General features: G+C 41.5%; 1 protein-coding gene across 1 annotated transcript in view; it reads left to right on the top strand.

Moving 5' to 3' along the window:
- The window catches only part of cep112 (centrosomal protein 112), a 358,450-nt gene that overhangs the window by 17,771 nt on the left and 321,830 nt on the right, over nt 1-18,849 (top strand). The window contains exons 2-5 of the mRNA XM_068003888.1: nt 1,045-1,105; nt 1,215-1,346; nt 3,544-3,734; nt 6,233-6,402. Of these exons, the coding sequence (XP_067859989.1) occupies nt 1,247-1,346; nt 3,544-3,734; nt 6,233-6,402 (461 nt within the window). The 5' untranslated portion in view covers nt 1,045-1,105; nt 1,215-1,246. The remainder of the gene's footprint in view (nt 1-1,044; nt 1,106-1,214; nt 1,347-3,543; nt 3,735-6,232; nt 6,403-18,849) is intronic.

The following is an 18,849-nucleotide window of genomic DNA, read 5'->3' as shown; positions in this document are numbered from 1 at the left end:
TGCAGGGAGATTCTGGTTGTAGTTTCAGGTTGAATATCAGCAGGTTATGGATTGCTACTCGTTACAGGTAGTAAATCGGGGCGATATAGACGATCAGTGAGTTATTGTATTTAGTCAGTTATGAGGGGAATCTGAGTGTTACCAGTAGTACTGTTATGGATGTAATTTCTATGAGTTGCTATTAGTTACTGGTGGAATAAAAGTTCCTCCCACTTTTGGTTTCCCCTCAGTGAATCGCTCCCCTGCCGTTGGTTTCCCTTCATCGCCTGCTCACATGTGGCCTCCTGGTTCTCCAAACTTCTAGCACAACAACTGCTGGCACAAAGCCACGAGGAAGATTCTCAACTATAGGGGACCCAACCTTTATACAGTCAATGCAGTAACATTTGCAGATGTCATGTGGTCAGAATGTCACGTGATCAAAACTTCTAGGAATGCCTCCAACCAGAGTTGGCAACCCTAATGTTCTAACCCATTGTTCCGCCCAGTCCACTTAGAAGAGATTCTTAAATGACAGTGGCTTCACATTTGATATAAAATGAAAATCTTAGTTGAGTCTGGCGTGGCTCTGTGGTAGCACTCTTGCCTCTGAGTCAGAAGGTTGTGGGTTCAAGTCCCCCTCCAGAAACAAAATCTAGGCTGACACTCCAGTGCAGTACTGAGGGTGTGCTTCACTGTCAGAGGTGCTGTCTTTTGGATGAGACGTTAAACCGAGGTCCTGTCTTCCTTCTAAGGTGGACACAAAAGATCCCAGGGCACTATTTCGAAGAAGAGCAGGGGAGTTCTCCCTGGTCAATATTTATCCCTCAACCAACATCACTAAAACAGATTATCTGGTCATTATCACATTGCTGTTTGTGGACCTTGCAGTGCGCAAATTGGCTGCCGCATTTCCTACATTACAACAGTGACTACACTTCAAAAGTACTTCATTACCTGTAAAGCACTTTGGGACATCCTGAGGTCATGAAAGGAGCTAAATAATGCAAATCTTTCTTTGAATTATCTTTTGTAAGTAGATATTCTTTCCTGTCTTAATTCTAGGTCTGCGTACCACTCATCATACTTTGAAGGTGGCTTGACCTGCTCCCTGGCCTTCCTACTGGTAAGTGAATGAGAATGGCACTGCATGACCAATCTTTCTGGCAGAATCTTATCTCTCTTTTGAAAAAAATTGTGTTCCACATGAATTCTTTGTTCTATATTGATAACAGGTTGTTGTGGAAACCTATACTAAAGAAGTACGATGGCCAACCAGGAGGAAACCTGGGAAAAACTAGATTCAGAATTTGACCACTACTTGGTCGACATGAAACCGTATGTTCTGAAACTTGTACACAAGTCAGGTAAGGTCTAAATGAAAAAAAGAGGTTCATGTCTGATACCCGGTGATGCAGCACATTCTCTAAGATTGTTTCAAAACAGATTCAATTATTAGTAATTGCCTACTGTGCCCTGAATAATATCAGGGTTAGATTTTTATTTTCTGTGTGAGATTTCCTGCAATTTTTATCTTTAAGCTGTTCCTGGAATCCGAATTTAGCTGTAGGTTCTGAGTTTCTGGCTGCACACATTGGTTTGTGCAGCAGTGAAATATCAGCATATCTATAGTATAAAGTAACTACCTCCAGATTCTTGCTGCTGTCACTTGTTATTCCATGATACCATGTTTGCAATGCCTATTCCATATGTTTTCTAGTACAGCAGGGACGTACAAACGTTTGTCTGTGTGTCTAGGGGCCTATCATGGAGTCTCGTGGGTCGCTTGTAAAGTTTAAACCAATGTTCCTATTAATTTGCATATATTTCAAGATATGAACAGATCTTGGTGTTCTGATTTTGGATTTATCCACCAATGAGCAACAGCGCTAAAAACAGCCCTTTCCAAATGTCCCGGCCCACAAAATTCAAACAGGACAAACCAGCGAGTGAAAAAAAATCTAAGCACAAATAGAACTGAGACCCTGGGGCTTCGTGTGCTGGATTGCACGGTCTTGAAGGCCTGAAATGGCTCATGGGCAGTAGTTTGGACACCCTTTTTGTACAACAAAGGAATGCGCAAAATTGTGATTTGCACAAGTGTACTTGGGGAGGGAGTCAGTCCTTCATGTTTGAATTTTTTTAACAGTCTGCTTTTTTTTAGGAATACTCATGTGAAGAAAAATGAGTGTTAGGGAGGAATGTTCCTTCTCCTCCCCATTTGTTCCTAAAGATTTCCTTCTCCCAGCTGCCTGGTGCACCAGAGTGCTGGCAAAGCAGGGATCTAACAAAAACAAGACCATTAATTTAAATGGAAATTAGTTCTATGAAAGTACTTTTGAATCAATGGTACAGAGCATGATAAAATTGTTATTGGATTGAGGAGAAATGTTATGACATTTATTTGCTTTGCAATTGATGACCTATGCAATAATAAATGGATACAAGTGAATTTTAAGCCAGACGCACAATTGAGGGCTTCATAAATCGCAATAAAAGAGCTTGAACATTTCGTTCTGTGTACAAACTGACACTAATAACCTTGATAACCATTTTGTCGACGTTTCATAGAAGATACAATATAGTGGTTTTAAAAAAAAATTACGTTCTTCTGAAGGCTTAGCGAGTTTATCCATTGAGCTTGTGAGTCATACAGACCAGGAAGATCCAAGGTTTTTTCCTCTGTCTTTGTTGAATTAGATGATCGCAGCATCGATAGGGCACTACAACTGGCTTCAGTATCTCTCGGTGAGGGAGGGGGAAATTGCCAAAGGTCCTCACTCCTGATTGCCATGCAGCATTCCGTCCTGCATGTGTGTGGATGTCCAGTGTGGACAGGTTTCGGCTCAACTATGATGTTCTCTACCTGCCTCCATCTCTTTCTAGTCTAGTGACACTCACCATCGGCACTCGCACATGAAGAATGGCAATTTGGATGAATTTGTGCATGGGCTGTGCTGAGTTCTACATGTGTGTGTTTATGCTTACTGTGCCATGATGATGTTTAGTGTATTATGTTTGTTATTCTAGACATTTAAAACACCTAGCTTTCAGGAGCTGAGAAAAAGAATGGTCTGCTGTCCTCGATTCTGTTTAGATCTTGAAAATGTCAAAGGTTTGATTACAATGGATAGTTATACCAGTTACTATCTCGCCTGAGTAATACCAGTTCCTGTAATCGTATAAAACACTTTGCCTATCTCACCTGAAAATGTGTAGCTCTTCAATTTTTCTTGTAAGGCTACGAATTCCACCAGTTCTCTCCAGTCACCCTGTTCTCTTGTGGCCAAGCGGGTGATAAGAAACCCGCTTTGATGTCTCTGCCAATACCAGACTGAGTTTGGCTGCCTCTAAGCGCATACCAGAGGGACGGGGATAACTCTGTTTATATGTGTTTTACCCCTTCTTCTCTTTTGGATAGTTGCCTCCTTGTAGAGGATTTGACCTGTGTAGATGCCCCCCCTACCTCACCATGCATTCCTATGCTGTCATGCCACCATGTATAGTTTATTCTGCATTGGAAGGATAATTGTGGCTTTTTAAAATTCTGTTTACATGCTATAGAACGCCAGAGATGTGCGCTGTGGATCAAGAAATTATGTGACCCATCTGGAGCTGGAGCAGGAGTCATGGGACGCAAAAACCGAAATATGTATGCCAAGCTTTTACTACACATGCTCAGACGGGGATTACTTGAAGGGCCTTTCACACACAGACCTGAACCTGGATCACTTAAAACGCTGCCTTCTTACATGGTATGAAATGTTCATAAATCATCCTATATTGGAACAGCGAAAGTAAAATAATTGCATGTCTTTATTGAGATATATTCCAAATATGATTTTATGGGGTATTGCAGTTATTAACATTATCATTAGGTGTCACTGTTGGCTGAATTGTGGCATTAATGTGTATTTTGTGAATGAGTTTATGGAGAATACGGGCCCAGAAATTCTAGTAAGGTCTTTTGGAGGCAGGGACGGAACTTCAACCCATCCCAGGGATGAGGTCCTGACCCCCTCCCATATTCTTGGGTCAGAGGTATGTACATAATTTGAACAGTGCCTGTGCCATTTACAGCACCAAGGGATGGCATTTGGCTGTGGTGCCTTGCTGTAGTGTAAGTGAACCTGCAGTCCTGGCCCAGCTGCTTCTCCCTTAGGCCAGTTTGCCGAAAGCAGTTAATTGCCCATAGGCGTCTCTGCACCTAGTGCTGCTCGGGCGCTAATGACAGGAAATACATCTTGAGATGTATTTCTCTTGTTTGTGTGACATCATAATACGCCTGTCCATAGTATGCATCTGTGCCCACTTTAATTGCAATTTCTGTTGGGTGACAAAAGGGGTGGGAAGTTGGTGTATTTGGGTCCTGCGCAAATTCCCGCTCCACCCAGATTATGTAGTTTTTTCCCCCCCGCCTTCTAGATCCCTGGAATTTTATGGCCACTGTCCTGGAGCTTTTTGTTCATTTTTTTCATACATTCCCCCCACCTCAATATTAGATTTCCCTCCTGTGCTTTATACATTCTCCCATTGAAAAAGTGGGCAGTTGATATGTTTGAGCCATCTGCCAGAAGCTTTGTGTGACTGATCCTGGGTGATTTGCCCAGACTGGAAGTCCATTGTGTAGGGAATCATAGGGGTGAATTTGAGTTCTATAGCTATTTGCATCATTGATGTGCTATGCCAAGTGACCATTCGTAAGAGGGCCATTTTAAGCTTAGCTTTCAGATATTGTACCGTGCCATAGACAGGATAGAATGTAAAGACAATGTGAGCTCATTGCTGTAAGCCCAGAAGCAGTAACTCTTGTAAACCCTTTTTCAAGAGATATTCTCTCAGAGCAACTGGATAATAGGAGTTTGAGTTTAACATTTTGAAGACAGCTGACTAATCTGCACAGTTAAACAGCAACATTACTAAAATACTCTGTGTTGAAGAAAGTCTTACAGATTTTAATTGAGTTTTCTCACAAGATAGGTTCATCAACTGCACACAGCCAGTTCCTCTGTTGTCATTAACATTCTCTGTTTAAATAAAAGTATTAGAAATATTTTTTTAAAAAACACACCACCCCTATATTTGTTGTGGACTAGATTGTACAGAGGGTTAAACCAGGGATGTTCAACTTGTGTCCAAGAGCCACATGTGGCCCCCAAGCCCTGACAATATTGCCCTTAAAGCCCAGACAACTAAGTCCTATTAGTGGTCGTTTTGCTTATTTGCTAGTTTGTTCTGTTTGAATTTTGAGAGTCTGGAAGTTTGGAAAGGGCTGATTTTAGCATTCTTATCTCATTGGTGGATAAATCCCAAATCAGAACACTTAAATCTGTTAGTATTGGTAACTTGTGATATTTGCAAATTAAAGGGAACATTAAACTTTATACATGCACTTTCCAAGGCTCCATGGTATGCACCTATGTGACCCACGAAGATAGAAGTTTGGACAACTGTGGGTTAGAGTATAGTTTTTTTTTCTGGATCTGGATTCACGTCTAATGTGGGTTGATGTCTCCTCTTGTCTGCTGTCTGTTACAACCTATTTATTATATATCACAGCCTGAACAACATGAGTGTGAAATTTTTTTCTGATGGGTCTTATGGTACATAGAACAAAAACAAGACAACGTAGAGGGTGTTAATGCCTCTTAGTATTCAGGTAATGGTTGCCAAAACCTTTTGAGCCACTTTTGGTCTTCAAAACAAGATTACATAGTGCAGAAACTATAATATTTTTTAAATGCTGTTTTCTCTTTTGCTTCCCCATTTGTGATACATCCTTGGTAAAAAGGCAGCCAATAGTTTCTAGCCTCTGCCTCCACCAATGCTCCTGTGTGACTGATGGTGAGGAGGTGTCTGAAAATGACTAAAGCAGTGGCTGGCACCTCACAGAATTACAGTGGTTTGAGACTTGGAACTCACACATGGGAGTTCAAGGACACAAACCTACATCCTATCATTTTGAGTGACAGCATACCAGAGGATTTGCAGGTGACTTGCTGACAATACTGAAGAAGCAATAATGTCTCTGCTCCTGGTCATTAAGAGCACTTATTGTAAATCTACTTAGCATTAAACATTTTGCCAGTTTTGAAAAAAAAATCAATGAAATACAGGTATTATGAATCAGTTGGAGCTTGTTTTTAGCCCTGAGTTTAGAAATCATTGAGTGATGAAGGATGTAATCTCTGTCTCTTGGGGCTGGAAGTATCAGTAAACCAACTCAGTTGTTGAATTCTTTTATTAATTGCAGTCAATCTACTTTGATGAGCCCAGCTTTGCAAAGCCACTTGATCGCAGCGCTGAGGGAATACCAGACTGGGTGACAGGGGAGCTGGGTGCAGGGGATTCGAAAGCCAGTGACTCCTGGAGAAGCTGCTCTGAAGATGATGCATCTTTTGACTCCTCTCGTGCTGCTCACAGGTCTGTGTTTTTTATGTTATTTTGAGGCATGTTACAGTTCCCCATACCACATTGACTGTAAAGCATGTTGAACCCTAATTTTCAGTAGTCTTGCTATCTGCCTAACATTTACACTGTGCTAAGGGACTCCAATTGACTCCACACCAGAGAATAGCTGATGAGTGAATAGAGAATTGAATCTTGTTAGTTTCTGGTTACACCTATTATATTTGGTACTGTTAATGGAGTAATTTTAGGTGTAAGTTTATTTTAAATGAATAGTTTTTTTGCCCAGGTTTATTGCTCAAAATACAAACTATTCCCTTCAGTGTATACTACATTACTTAAGTACTTTATGCAAATTTAGCAAATTAATAATCATAACATGATTCATATTTTATAAAATTTGTTCCAATATAGTTAAGAGTATTTTAGCAAGCTTGTGCAATGACTGTTGGTAAAATTAGTGAATTGCTGAGCCATTCAGACAAGGAGGTGCCAGATTAAATTACCAGTCCCTGCTGAATTAGCTGATTTTAGCTAGGATTGTGGCAGAGTGCTAGGTGTTCTGATTCTGGATCACTATCTAGTAAAGCCTGTCGAAAGTGCGTGTGTCGTTTGACATCATCTCCATTCTGGCCGGGAATAGTGGTGTCACTATATGCAGCCGCCTAATAATTATGCGTTAGAATGACCTCTGGATTTCTCCAGGTCACTCTAATTTAGAATATTTTTGGTGGGCTCCTGGCGAAGTTCCTGCTCTCCAGGGGAGGTGGGGGCAGTAAATTGCTGCTGCAAACCGTGGGCACCTACAGCAGTTTAAAGGGGTAGGAGGTGGCAACAACTCCAGGAAATTGTCTATATAGTTGTGAAAATTACAGCAATCCTTTGATTGAGAGATCGTCTTTGATGGGTCCTCTATTGAACGCACTGACCTCTGTGCCCAAATATAGTCTTGGTGTTGATGTACTGCCCCTAGAAGCACTGGATGCCTGTTGCATGGAGGTCCAACTAATTCCAAGTGTTACTGAGATGATAATGACAGGAAATGAAAAGCCTGACATAAGGCTGTCATTAAGTCTTCATTTAAATACACCCAGCCATTTTCGGGTGGGTGCTTTTGACGTCCCATGTAAGTGAGCTGGAAGATAGCCAACGGGGAGACCGGGGGGAAGAGAACAGCAATGGGCACAAACTTAATAGGAATTTTTCCCCAAGTTTCCAACATTGCCCACTGGAGTTGCACAGGAAAACCGGCATAACTCAAAAGGAAAATCTTCCCTCATATATAGATATCTGAACAAAAAGAAGTGAGATATAATTTTTAGGTGTGAAATGTAGTAATATCAAGGGACTCAGCACACTTCTGAGGAGTGTAGCATATGGAGTAGGAGTGGTGTACACTTTATTAATAAAAAAAGTGTATTTCAAAGTCATTGATGCAACACGTTTATGCCGACGCATGGGCGTCATGTTTGAGTTTTAAAGCAAGCAGGAGCAGCCAATTTCTTGTATAAGATCAGGCCTGGTGTGACAGGTTATTGGTAGATCATTGGAGGATCATTGGAGTCTCTGATAACGTGAAAGATTCTTGTTGTATTAGTTTTGCCAGTTCTTAGCTCGTGTGTTATTTAGCACATGATGTGGTACTGCAGTTATTCATCTTTTGCTGATGGCCAGGGACGTGGGGCAGTTAGTGCTGTCTGGAACATCCCTGCTTTGTAAAACTATTCCCATTTGCTGATTACTAAACGACATTGGTGGTGGTTGTTTAGTCGTGGCCCCCCTTGGTGTGAGCGTGTGTGCTTGTGTGCATAGATGAAACATATAAATACTGTGAATTTTGAATCTGTTGTAAGTCAAGTAGTCAAAGTATCCTTTTGATGTTCCTAACAGAGGAGTGTTACTACATTCCTGCAGTCAACAGAACAAAATAATGAGTATATATTGACATGAAACACTGAGCTTACTTGTATATTTAGCCTGTAGGATAACTGTTCATGTGCACAAAAAAAAACTAATTTGAGCTCAGAAGTTACGCAGCAGACATGGATAATTTGTTCAGTGCCTCCAGCATTTGTGATGCATTCAGGCACCTATTGATTTTTCTTTTACATGCTAACTTTACATAGCTCTGAAATTTTGAAAGTGTACTTCAAAATAGTACGTTAGTAAGTTATTGGATTAAAATTGAAGTAAGGTTAATTGACCCCAAAGCAAACTCATTGCTAAAAATGTACTGTGAAATATTCTGTAGTTGCCAACTTCAAGTCTTATCTCTCATATATAGATTTTTTTTTTTTTTGCAAACTTTAAGAACTTGTGCTTAGGCTCATGAATGTATTCAGCTAGTAGTTAAGCCATGGCGATCAGGAAAGGTTAGGTTTGATTCCCAGCTCCCTGAGTTTGGTTGAGGTGGTGGTCAGGGCACTATAATTGACCTCCGTACCCTTGGGTTAGGGAAGGAGCAATCAGAGTTTCTGCTCCTGATTTCTAACCTGAGATCGCTACTGGAAGCACCCAAGTGTATGTGTCAGTTTGTTTTTTTGTTTTGTATATGTGTTGGTCTCAGTCCTGACGCACAGCAGCCATGTTTTCCAACAGCAGTAGGTTCATTCTCACTAAATAATATTTTCGTTGGTCCTTCATGTTGAGCAAGGAAAACCTTTATTCCTGCGAGACTTTTTTCTTCCAAATCAACAAGAACAAATGGTTGTTATATGCATGTTACTTGTAATATTTTTTATACAATCATCCAAAGCCATTAGCAGATTTACCTAAATGGTTCTGTAATTGAATGTTGAGGTACCACTTCAATAACTTCATATATAATCAGATTTTAACCAAATTTATTAAGATGCTTCCTTCATCAAACACTGGTTTGTGTCTTTTTTTTATATTTAACTTGCGACAGCATGCAGCGAGAAATAAATTTAGCAAGGACAAACATTATGTACTCTAACATCAATTTATTGCATCAGCTAACTATAAAGCATTTAAACTTGAAGGATTTTCTTGCTTGTTTCTTGTCAATTATGCTTGAACATCATTTAAAAGTGATCTGAAAATTCTATATCTGTTCTTGTTCTAACTTTTTAGTTACCAATTCCACATTAGTGTGTTCTCTTTTAATTACTTAGTGAATTACCTTTATAACCAATTTTTTTTTTGAAGCATGGCTCGGCAGACAGCACTCTCACTTGTGATGGTTGTGGGTTCAAGCCCAGGAGTGAGCACGTAAACTAGGCTGACACTCTAGTTGTGTTTCTGAGGCTTGTATGATGCCATAAGTTTAAGATCCTAGCATGCCTCATGGGTTCCATGTTGTTCTGTATTATCCTGTGGCCATATTCATTGGAGCTCTGTTTTGGAACATTCCTGGTGTCTGTTTAAACTGGAAGCTGTTTAGCAGTACTGCATGTTGAGCTCAAGGTGGTGCTACATATTCAGTGAATTCTTAGTTTAGCTACTTTAGGAATTTGGCCAGAATAGATTATATTTAATTGGTCTATGTATATATTTGTTTTTTTAGTATATTCGCTTTTAGTATATTCGAGAGTCCGAGGGCGGAAGGAGAGTCCGAGAGGTGAGCGCAGTGTAAAAGGAGAGTCCAAGAGGTGAACGCAGTGTAAAAGGAGAGTCTCGAGAGCAGGAAGAAGTCCGAGAGGTGAACGCAGTGTAAATCTAAGGCAAGTCATGGCAGCAGAGCTCGCACCCGTGATATGCTCCTCCTGCACTATGTGGGAAGTCATGGACACTACAGGTGTCCCTGGCGACCATGTGTGCAGGAAGTGTGTCCAGCTGCAGCTACTGACTTAACCGTATTTCGGAGCTGGAGCTGTGGGTGGATTCATTGTGGAGCATCCGCGATGCTAAGATTATCGTGGATAGCATGTTCAGTGAGGTGGTCACACCGCAGGTAAAGATTACGCAGGCAGAAAGGAAATGGGTGACCACCAGGCAGAGTAAAAGGACTAGGCAGGTAGAGCAGGAGTCCCCTGGGGCCATCTCCCTCTCAAACAGATATACCACTTTGGATACCATTGGGGGAGATGGCTTATCAGGGGAAAGCAGCAAGAGCCAAGTTCGTGGCACCATGGGTGACTCTGCTGCACGGGAGGGGCGGAATAAGAGTGGCAGGGCTATATTGATAGGGGATTCAACTGTAAGGGGAACAGATAGGCGTTTCTGCAGCCGCAAACGTGACTCCAGGATGGTATGCCTCCCTGGTGCTAGGGTCAAAGATGTCACGGAGCGACTGCAGGGCATTCTGGAGTGGGAGGGTGAACAGCCAGTAGTCGTGGTCCATGTCGGTACCAACGACATAGGTTAAAAAAAGGGATGAGTTCCTGCAAGGTGAATTTAAGGAGTTAGGAGATAAATTAAAAAGCAGGACCTCAGGATTCCTACCAGTGCCACGTGCTAGTGAGTATAGGAACAGGAGAATAGACCAGATGAATGCGTGGCTGCAGGGATGGTGTAGGAGGGACGGATATAGATTCCTGCGACATTGGGACCGGTTCTGGAGAAGGTGAGACCTGTACAAGCGGGAAGGTTTAAACTAGAATGGCAGGGGGATGGGAACCTGAGCAGGGAGACAGAGGAGGGGGAAAACAAGGATAGAAACAAAAGACAGAAAGGGAAGGAGCAAGTGTGGAAGGCAGAGAAAACACGGGCGAAAAACTAATAAGGCCATAGTGCAAAATAAAACTAAGATGACTAGCAGTCTTAAAAAGACACGTCTAAAGACATTGTGTCTTAGTGCGTGGAGCATTCGCAGTAAGGTAGATGAAGTAATAGCGCAGATAGATATTAACGGTTATGATATAGTTGCAATTACGGAGACATGGCTGCAGGGTGACCAAGGATGGGAACTGAACATCCAGGGGTATTCAATATTTAGGAAGGACAGGCAAAAAAGGAAAGGAGGTGGGGTAGCGTTGTTAGTAAAGGAGGAAATCAATACAATAGTGAGGATGGATATTGGCTCGGAAAATCACGATGTGGAATCTGTATGGGTGGAGCTAAGAAACACCAAGGGGCAGAAAATGTTGGTGGGGGTTGTCTAAAGGCCCCCAAACAGTAGGGGATTAAAGAGGAAATTAGCGACGCATGCAAGAAGGGTACAACTATAATCGTGGGTGACTTTAAATCTACATATAGATTGGTCAAACCAAATTAGCAATAATACTGTGGGGGAGGAATTCCTGCAGTGTGTACGTGATGGTTTTCTAGACCAATACGTTGAGGAACCAACTAGAGAACAGGCGATCCTAGACTGGGTATTGTGCAATGAGAAAGGATTAAATAACAATCTTGTTGTGTGGGGTCCCTTGGGGAAGAGCGACCATAACATGAAAGAATTCCTCATTAAGATGGAGAGTGAAATAGTTGAATCCGAAACCAGGGTCCTGAATCTAAATAAAGGAAATTACGAAAGTATGAGGTGCGAGTTGGCTATGATAGATTGGGGAACTTTATTAAAAGTATTGACGGTGGATAGGCAATGGCTAATAATTAAAGAACGTGTGCAGGAATTACAACAATTATTCATTCCTGTCTGGCGCAAAAATAAAACAGGAAAGGTGGCTCAACCGTGGCTTAACTAAGAAATTAGGGATACTATTAGATCCAAAGAGGAGACATATAAAATTGTCAGAAAAAGTGGCAAGCCTGAGGATTGGGAGCAGTTCAGAATTCAGCAAAGGAGGACAAATAGATTGATTAAGAGGGGAAAAATAGAGTACAAGTGTAAACTAGCAGGGAACATAAAAACTGACTGTAAAAGCTTCTATAAATATGTCAAGAGAAAAAGATTAGTGAAGACAAATGTAGGTCCCTTACAGTCAGAAATGGGGGAAATTATAACGGGGAACAAAGAAATGGCAGAACAATTAAACACATATTTTGGTTCTGTCTTCGCAAAGGAGGACACAAATAACCTGCCAGAAATGTTAGGGAACCAAGAATCTAGTGAGAGGGAATGTAAGGAATCTTACAACACCAGGTTATAGTCCAACAGTTTTATTTATTTTCAAATAAAACTGTTGGACTATAACCTGGTGTTGTAAGATTCCTTACATTTGTCCACCCCAGTCCATCACCGGCATCTCCACATCATGGCTAGTGAGAGGGAGGAACTGAAGGAAACCAGTATAGTAAAAAAAAAAATAGTGCTAGGGAAATTAATGGGGCTAAAGGCTGACAAATCCCCAGGGCCTGATAATCTACATCCCAGAGTACTAAAGGAAATGGCCCTGGAAATAGTGGATGCATTGGTGATCATCTTCCAAAATTCTATAGACTCTGGAACAGTTCCGACAGATTGGAGGGTGGCAAATGTAACGCCACTATTAAAAAAGGAGGGAGAGAAAAAACAGGGAATTACAGACCAGTTAGCCTAACATCAGTAGTGGGGAAAATGCTGGAGTCTATTATAAAAGATGTGATAACAGAAGACTTGGAGGGCATTAACGGGAGTCAGCATGGGTTTATGAAAGGGAAATCATGCTTAACAAATCTACTGGAGTTTTTTGAGGATGTAACTAGAAGAATAGTTCGGGGAGAACCAGTGAATGTGGTGTATTTGGATTTTCAGAAGGCTTTTGATTAGGTCCCACACAAGAGGTTAGTGTGCAAAATTAAAGCACGTGCAATTGGGGGGAATATACTGGCACGGATTGAGAATTGGTTGACAGACAGGAAACAGAGAGTAGGAATAAACAGGTCTTTTTCCAGGTGGCAGGCAGTGATTAGTGAGGTACCGCAGGGATCAGTGCTTGGGCCCCAGCTATTCACAATATATATCAATGATTTGGATGAGGGAACGGAATGTAACATTTCCAAGTTTGCAGACGACAAAAAGCTGGTGTTGAATGTGAGTTGTGAGGAGGATGCAAAGAGGCTGCAATGTGATTTAGACCAGTTGGGTGAGTGGGCAAGAACATAGCAGATGCAGTATATCGTGGATAAATGTGAGGTTATCTGCTTTGGTTGTAAAAACAGAAAGGCAGATTATTATCTGAATGGTGATAGATTGGGAAAAGGGGAGGTGCAACGAGACCTGGGTGTCCTTGAACACCAGTCGCTGAAAGCGAGCATTCAGGTGCAGCAACTAGTTAGGAAGGCTAATGGTATGTTGACCTTCATTGCAAGAGGATTTGAGTACAGGAGCAGGGATGTCTTACTGCAGTTATATAGGGCCTTGGTGAGACCACGTCTGGAGTATTGTGTGCAGTTTTGGTCTCCTTATCTGAGGAAGGATGTCCTTGCCATGGAGGGAGTGCAACGAAGGTTTACCAGACTGATTCCTGGGATTGCAGGATTGACGTATGAGGAGAGATTGGGTCGACTAGGCCTATATTCACTAGAGTTTAGAAGAATGAGAGGTGATCTCATTGAAACATATAAAATTCCAACAGGACTAGACAGACTCGATGCAGGGAGGATGTTCCCGATGGCTGGGGAGTCCAGAACCAGGGGTCACAGTCTCAGGATACGGGGTATGCCATTTAGAACCGAGATGAGGGGAAATTTCTTCACTCAGAGGGTGGCGAACCTGTGGAATTCTCGAAAACAGGAGGCAGTGGAGGCCAAGTCATTAGATGTATTCAAGAAGGAGATAGATTATATTTCTTAATGCTAAAGGGATAAGGGGGAAAAAGCGGGAACAGGGTACTGAGTTAGACAATCAGCCGTAATCATTTTGAATGGCGGAGCAGGGCTGTAGGGCCAAATGGCCTACTCTTGCTCCTATTTTCTATGTTTCTTTGTTTCTTCCATGTACCTACTTCTCTTTCATTCTGTCAATTATTTCTGTGTAATTCTGTCATTTAAAAATTAAGCTTAGTGGTTTTGAATGAATTTCAGAAATTATTTATTTTCAGTTCATTCTTATGCTATTTATGGATATCACTTCATAATGAAATGTGTGTGAGGAAGATGCATGGAACTGATCTTAAATGTCCATGGATTAAAATTTAAATCTATATTTTATATTTATTTCTATTATCAATCTGAAATAACTAGATGGTACAGGATGTTGGAACACCAATGGGTGATACTATAAAGTGGATGGATTTCAATCACCCCCCTGCTCATGAGCCCCCAATTTCAGATGCACTGCTTTGAGGAGGTGGTGTACAGAGTGCAAGCATCTCTCTGCAGTGGGACATAAAATATAAAGGAAAGTCATCACTGGGATGCTGTCATGTGCTTCCCAGTGACTGGCTGAGGAGCAAAATTGATGGATGCTTGAGAGCAGGTCGCCTGGTCACCTTCATGGCTGTGGGAGTTACGTGGCCCAGTGACTGCTGCAAATGGATAATAAGGCAGAAAGAATAGAGGGATGATGTACGTTCAATTTAAAAAAAAATATATATCTTTTGTGTATCCTTCCGTGATCTCGCCCTACTGTACCTCTAAGTTTTCAGCCCCTATTCTCCAGTCATCTTTCGCTGGCTTTCTAACCATTCCTCCTTCCCTCCCCACCAGCATTGGGATAGAACCTGGAGGTATCTAGGCCCTACTCTCCAGAATTCTCTCCTGAACCCCTTTCAACTTGCAAACTTCCCACCTTGGAAAGCGTCCTCAAGTTCAGTCACCTCTCCTAACTCTTCATCTATTACCTAGAAAGCAATAATGACTACATTTCAACAACAACTTGGATTTATATAGTGCTTTTAATGTAATAAAAACATCCCATGGTGCTTCACAGGAGGGTTATCAGCCAAAATTTGACACCAAGCCAAGTAAAGAGATAACAGGACAGGTGACCAAAAACTTGGTCAAAGAGGTAGGTTTTAAGGAATGACTTAAAGGAGGAGAGAGGTGTAGAGAGGCGAAGAAGTTCAGGGAGGAAATTCCAGAGCTTAGGGCCTAGGCAGCTGAAAGCATAGCTGCTAATGGTGGAGCAATGAAAATTGGGGATGCGCAAGAGGCCAGAATTGGAGGAGATCTCGGAGAGGTGTCGGGCTGGAGGTGGTTAGAGATAGGGAGGGGCGAGGCTATGGAGGGATTTGAACACAAGGATGAGAATTTTAAATTCGAGCATTGCCGGACCGAGAGCCGATGTAGGTCAGCGAGCACAGAGATGATGGGTGATACGAACTTGGTGCGAGTTAGGATGCGGGCAGCAGAGTTTTGGATGATCTAAAGCATGCGGAGGGTGGAAGATGGGAGGCCAGTTAAGAGAACGTTGGGATAGTCGAGGTAACAAAGGCATAGACAAGGGTTTCAGCAGCAGGTGAGCTGAGGCAGGGGTAGAGATGGGCGATATTGCGGAAGTGGAAGTAGGCGATCTTGTTGATGGAGAGGATATGGGGTCAGAAGTCAGCTCAGGGTCAAATGGAACGCTGAGGTTGCGAACAGTCCGGAAATTTATTGTCAGTGAAGCATTTTGGTATGTTCTGAGGACTTGAAAGGTGCTATATAAATACAAGCTCTCTCTTTCTTTATTGCTTGGCATTGTTTTTTCTCTGAGGTTCCTTGGGGTATTGCCTACATTTAAAAAGCAAGTTATTTAATTTTGCTTGCAGTGATCCTGACACATTGAGTTTTAAGGAAAAAAGTTTGTTTTTGTTTCTTTAAATCCTCACATCTGTTGCTTGGTAATCCCCTTTGATGGCCTCTTGGATTAGAGAAGGGTTTGAGAGGAAGTTGGAAAGGAACAAGATGATTTCTCTTTTAAACAAAAGTAAGTAGGATGTGAAAGAGCCAATAGATGAGAGAAGAAAGCACTCGTGTTTATATAGCACCTTTCTCATCCCCAGGATACCCCAAAGCGTTTACAACCAAATCGATTACTTTAGAAGTTACTGTTATTATGAATACAAGTATGGCAGCTAATTTGTGGACAGCAAGATCTCACAAACTGACAGGGTCTTGATTTAACGTCTCATCCTAAAGATGGCACATTCCCTCAGTACTGCATTGAAATATTAGCCTGCATCATGTGTTCAAGTCTGCAGTAGGGTTTGAACTCGCTAACTTCTGCCTCTGAGGCAAGAGGTTTTTTTAACTTGTTCTCTAGATATGGCTGATGTTGGCAAGACTGTGTTTATTGCCCATCCCTGTTTGTCCTGAGAAGGTGGTGGGCAACTTTCTTTGTAGCGATTTAAAAAAAGTTATTATATAACTGAGTGCCTTGCCTGCTAGGTCATTTCAAAGGGCATTAAGAGTCAACCACATAGTGTTGAAGTGGAGTTACGTGCAAGTCAGACCAGGTTAGGTAGCAGGTTCCCTTCCCTGAAAGATGTTATTGAGCCAGTTGGGTTTTTTTCCTGACGATCTGGCAGCTTTAATGGTCGTTTACCTGGTGCGGGCCAGGATTACCAGATTTATTGAATTCAGTTTCACAAGTTGCGATGATGAGATTTGAACCAATAACCTCAACGCTAGCATACCCAATTATGGAGAGAGCTACCAATTTAGCCAAGGTGACACTCGGGAGGAACTACAAAACATAATGGTATGAATAGGGAATAAAAAGCAGAAAAGGCAAAATGAAGATGAATAGATTAAAGAGCAAGGGAAGCAAGAACAGGGAAATGACAAAGTAACAAAGCTGAAAAGGAATTTCTGGGCAGGTTTATAGAATAAGTTTAAAGGAAATTGGCAAAAGAACCAGAGAGGAGATGAGCAGAATTTTTTTTGCGCAGCATGTTATGATGATCTGTAATGCACTGCCTGAAAAGGTAGTGGAAGCAAATTCAATAGTTACTTTCACAAGGGAATTGGATTTCTTTGTTTCTTTGGATATATACTTGAAATAGAAACATTTGCAGGGCTATGGGGAAAGAGCAGGGGGAGTGGGTCTAATTAGATAACTCTTTCAAAGAGCTGGCACAGGCACGATGGGCCGAATGATGTCCTTCTGTGCTGTATGATCATATGAAATGGTGTCCAAATTTCATGAAGCATTGATGAGACCACACTTGGAATGCTGAATCTACTTTTGGTCAGCATACATGGGTAGACATTGGAAAGTCTTCAGAGGACAGCTAGAATGGTTGTAGGCTTCACATCATTGATCTATGAAGAGGCTTAGAGAACTGACCTTGTTCTTATTGGGGAAAAAAAATAAGACTGAAGGGAGAAACATGATTCACATATTTAATATCTCAAATGGGATCTGTTGAGATTGTGCAGGGAAGGTATTTGTGCAGAACCAGATGATATGATTAGAAGCTTAGAAAGGTGCCAGATGAAACTGGTTTACTGAGTTTTCCACATCGAGCTGTAAACCTCTGGAATACCCTAAATGTTGACTCAGTTGAAGCATTCAGTTAGGACATGCAACACCAAGGATAGAGAAATCTTTTTTCTTTTACATGGACGTTCTTTGTTGGAGTTTGGTTGCTTACTCTGTTAGAACTCTGTCTTTTCTCTTCTCCCCCGCACATTCCTCCTTAAACATTGGCTTAATTACACCACTATATTTGATTTAACTTGGATAAAACACCTATTGAATTTTGTCATTGGCTTTCATTAGTTTTGTTCAAATTGAATACAATTCAGCAGCTGTGGTGACGATTGAGTTTTTTTCCAACTGCTTTTCCAGTCTATCTCCGTTCAGTAAAAATGGGTTTACTGCAAAATATGAATCACTTATCAGGAATTCAGAATTAGTAATAGTTTTGTGTTGCACAATTTCTCACATGCTTTCAATTTCAATTGGAAAATTTTCTTCCTCTAAGTTTTGCAGTTTTGTACTTTTTGGGAATTTCACTGTTGGTAGGGGTTTGCACAGAGAATGCCTCACATTTAACCCATTATAAGTATCTATTTTCATATCCCTCCATTGGATTTCCCCCCCCCCACCTCGGCCATGAGCTGATTGTTCAGGTTTACAGCCCAAGTAACAATCTTCTTCACAGTATTGTTAATTGTATGATTTATATCAATGATGTTAAATGTATTTAGGTGATGGGTATCAGTTGGGGACTCTCTTGTATCCTTCTTACAGGAGAGCTTATGTAGGGTGTGGTGTGTGTGTGTGAAAGGGGAATCTCTGAATAAAAGTTTAGAAGCAACTAAAGACCAGGCTGTAGTATTCTATCCTTCACCACATGGCTATCCAATTTTAATAAGTATCACATTAGGTACAGCACAGGAGGAGGCCATTCAGCCCATAGTACCTGTGCAGGCTCTTTGAAAGAGCTATCCAATTAGTCCCATTCCCCTGCTCTTTCCCCATAGCCCTGTAAATTTTTCCCTTCAAGTATTTATCCAATTCCTTTTTGAAAGTTACTATTGAACCTATTTCCATCACCCTTTCAGGCAGTGCATTCCAGCTCATTACAACTCGCTGCGTAAAAACAAATGCTTCATCATGTCTTCAACCGAATCAACATTCAGGGTATTCCATTTTTAAAATTCGTTCATGGGATGTGGGCGTCGCTGACGAGGCCGGCATTTATTTCCCATCCCTAATTGCCCTTGAGAAGGTGGTGGTGAGCCGCCGCCTTG

This window comes from Heptranchias perlo, chromosome 23 (assembly GCF_035084215.1).
Source record: "Heptranchias perlo isolate sHepPer1 chromosome 23, sHepPer1.hap1, whole genome shotgun sequence".
In the NCBI taxonomy this organism is placed as follows: Eukaryota; Metazoa; Chordata; class Chondrichthyes; order Hexanchiformes; family Hexanchidae; genus Heptranchias; species Heptranchias perlo.
The sequence above is the reverse complement of the archived record's forward strand: the minus strand, read 5'-3'. Positions and strand labels throughout refer to the sequence as shown.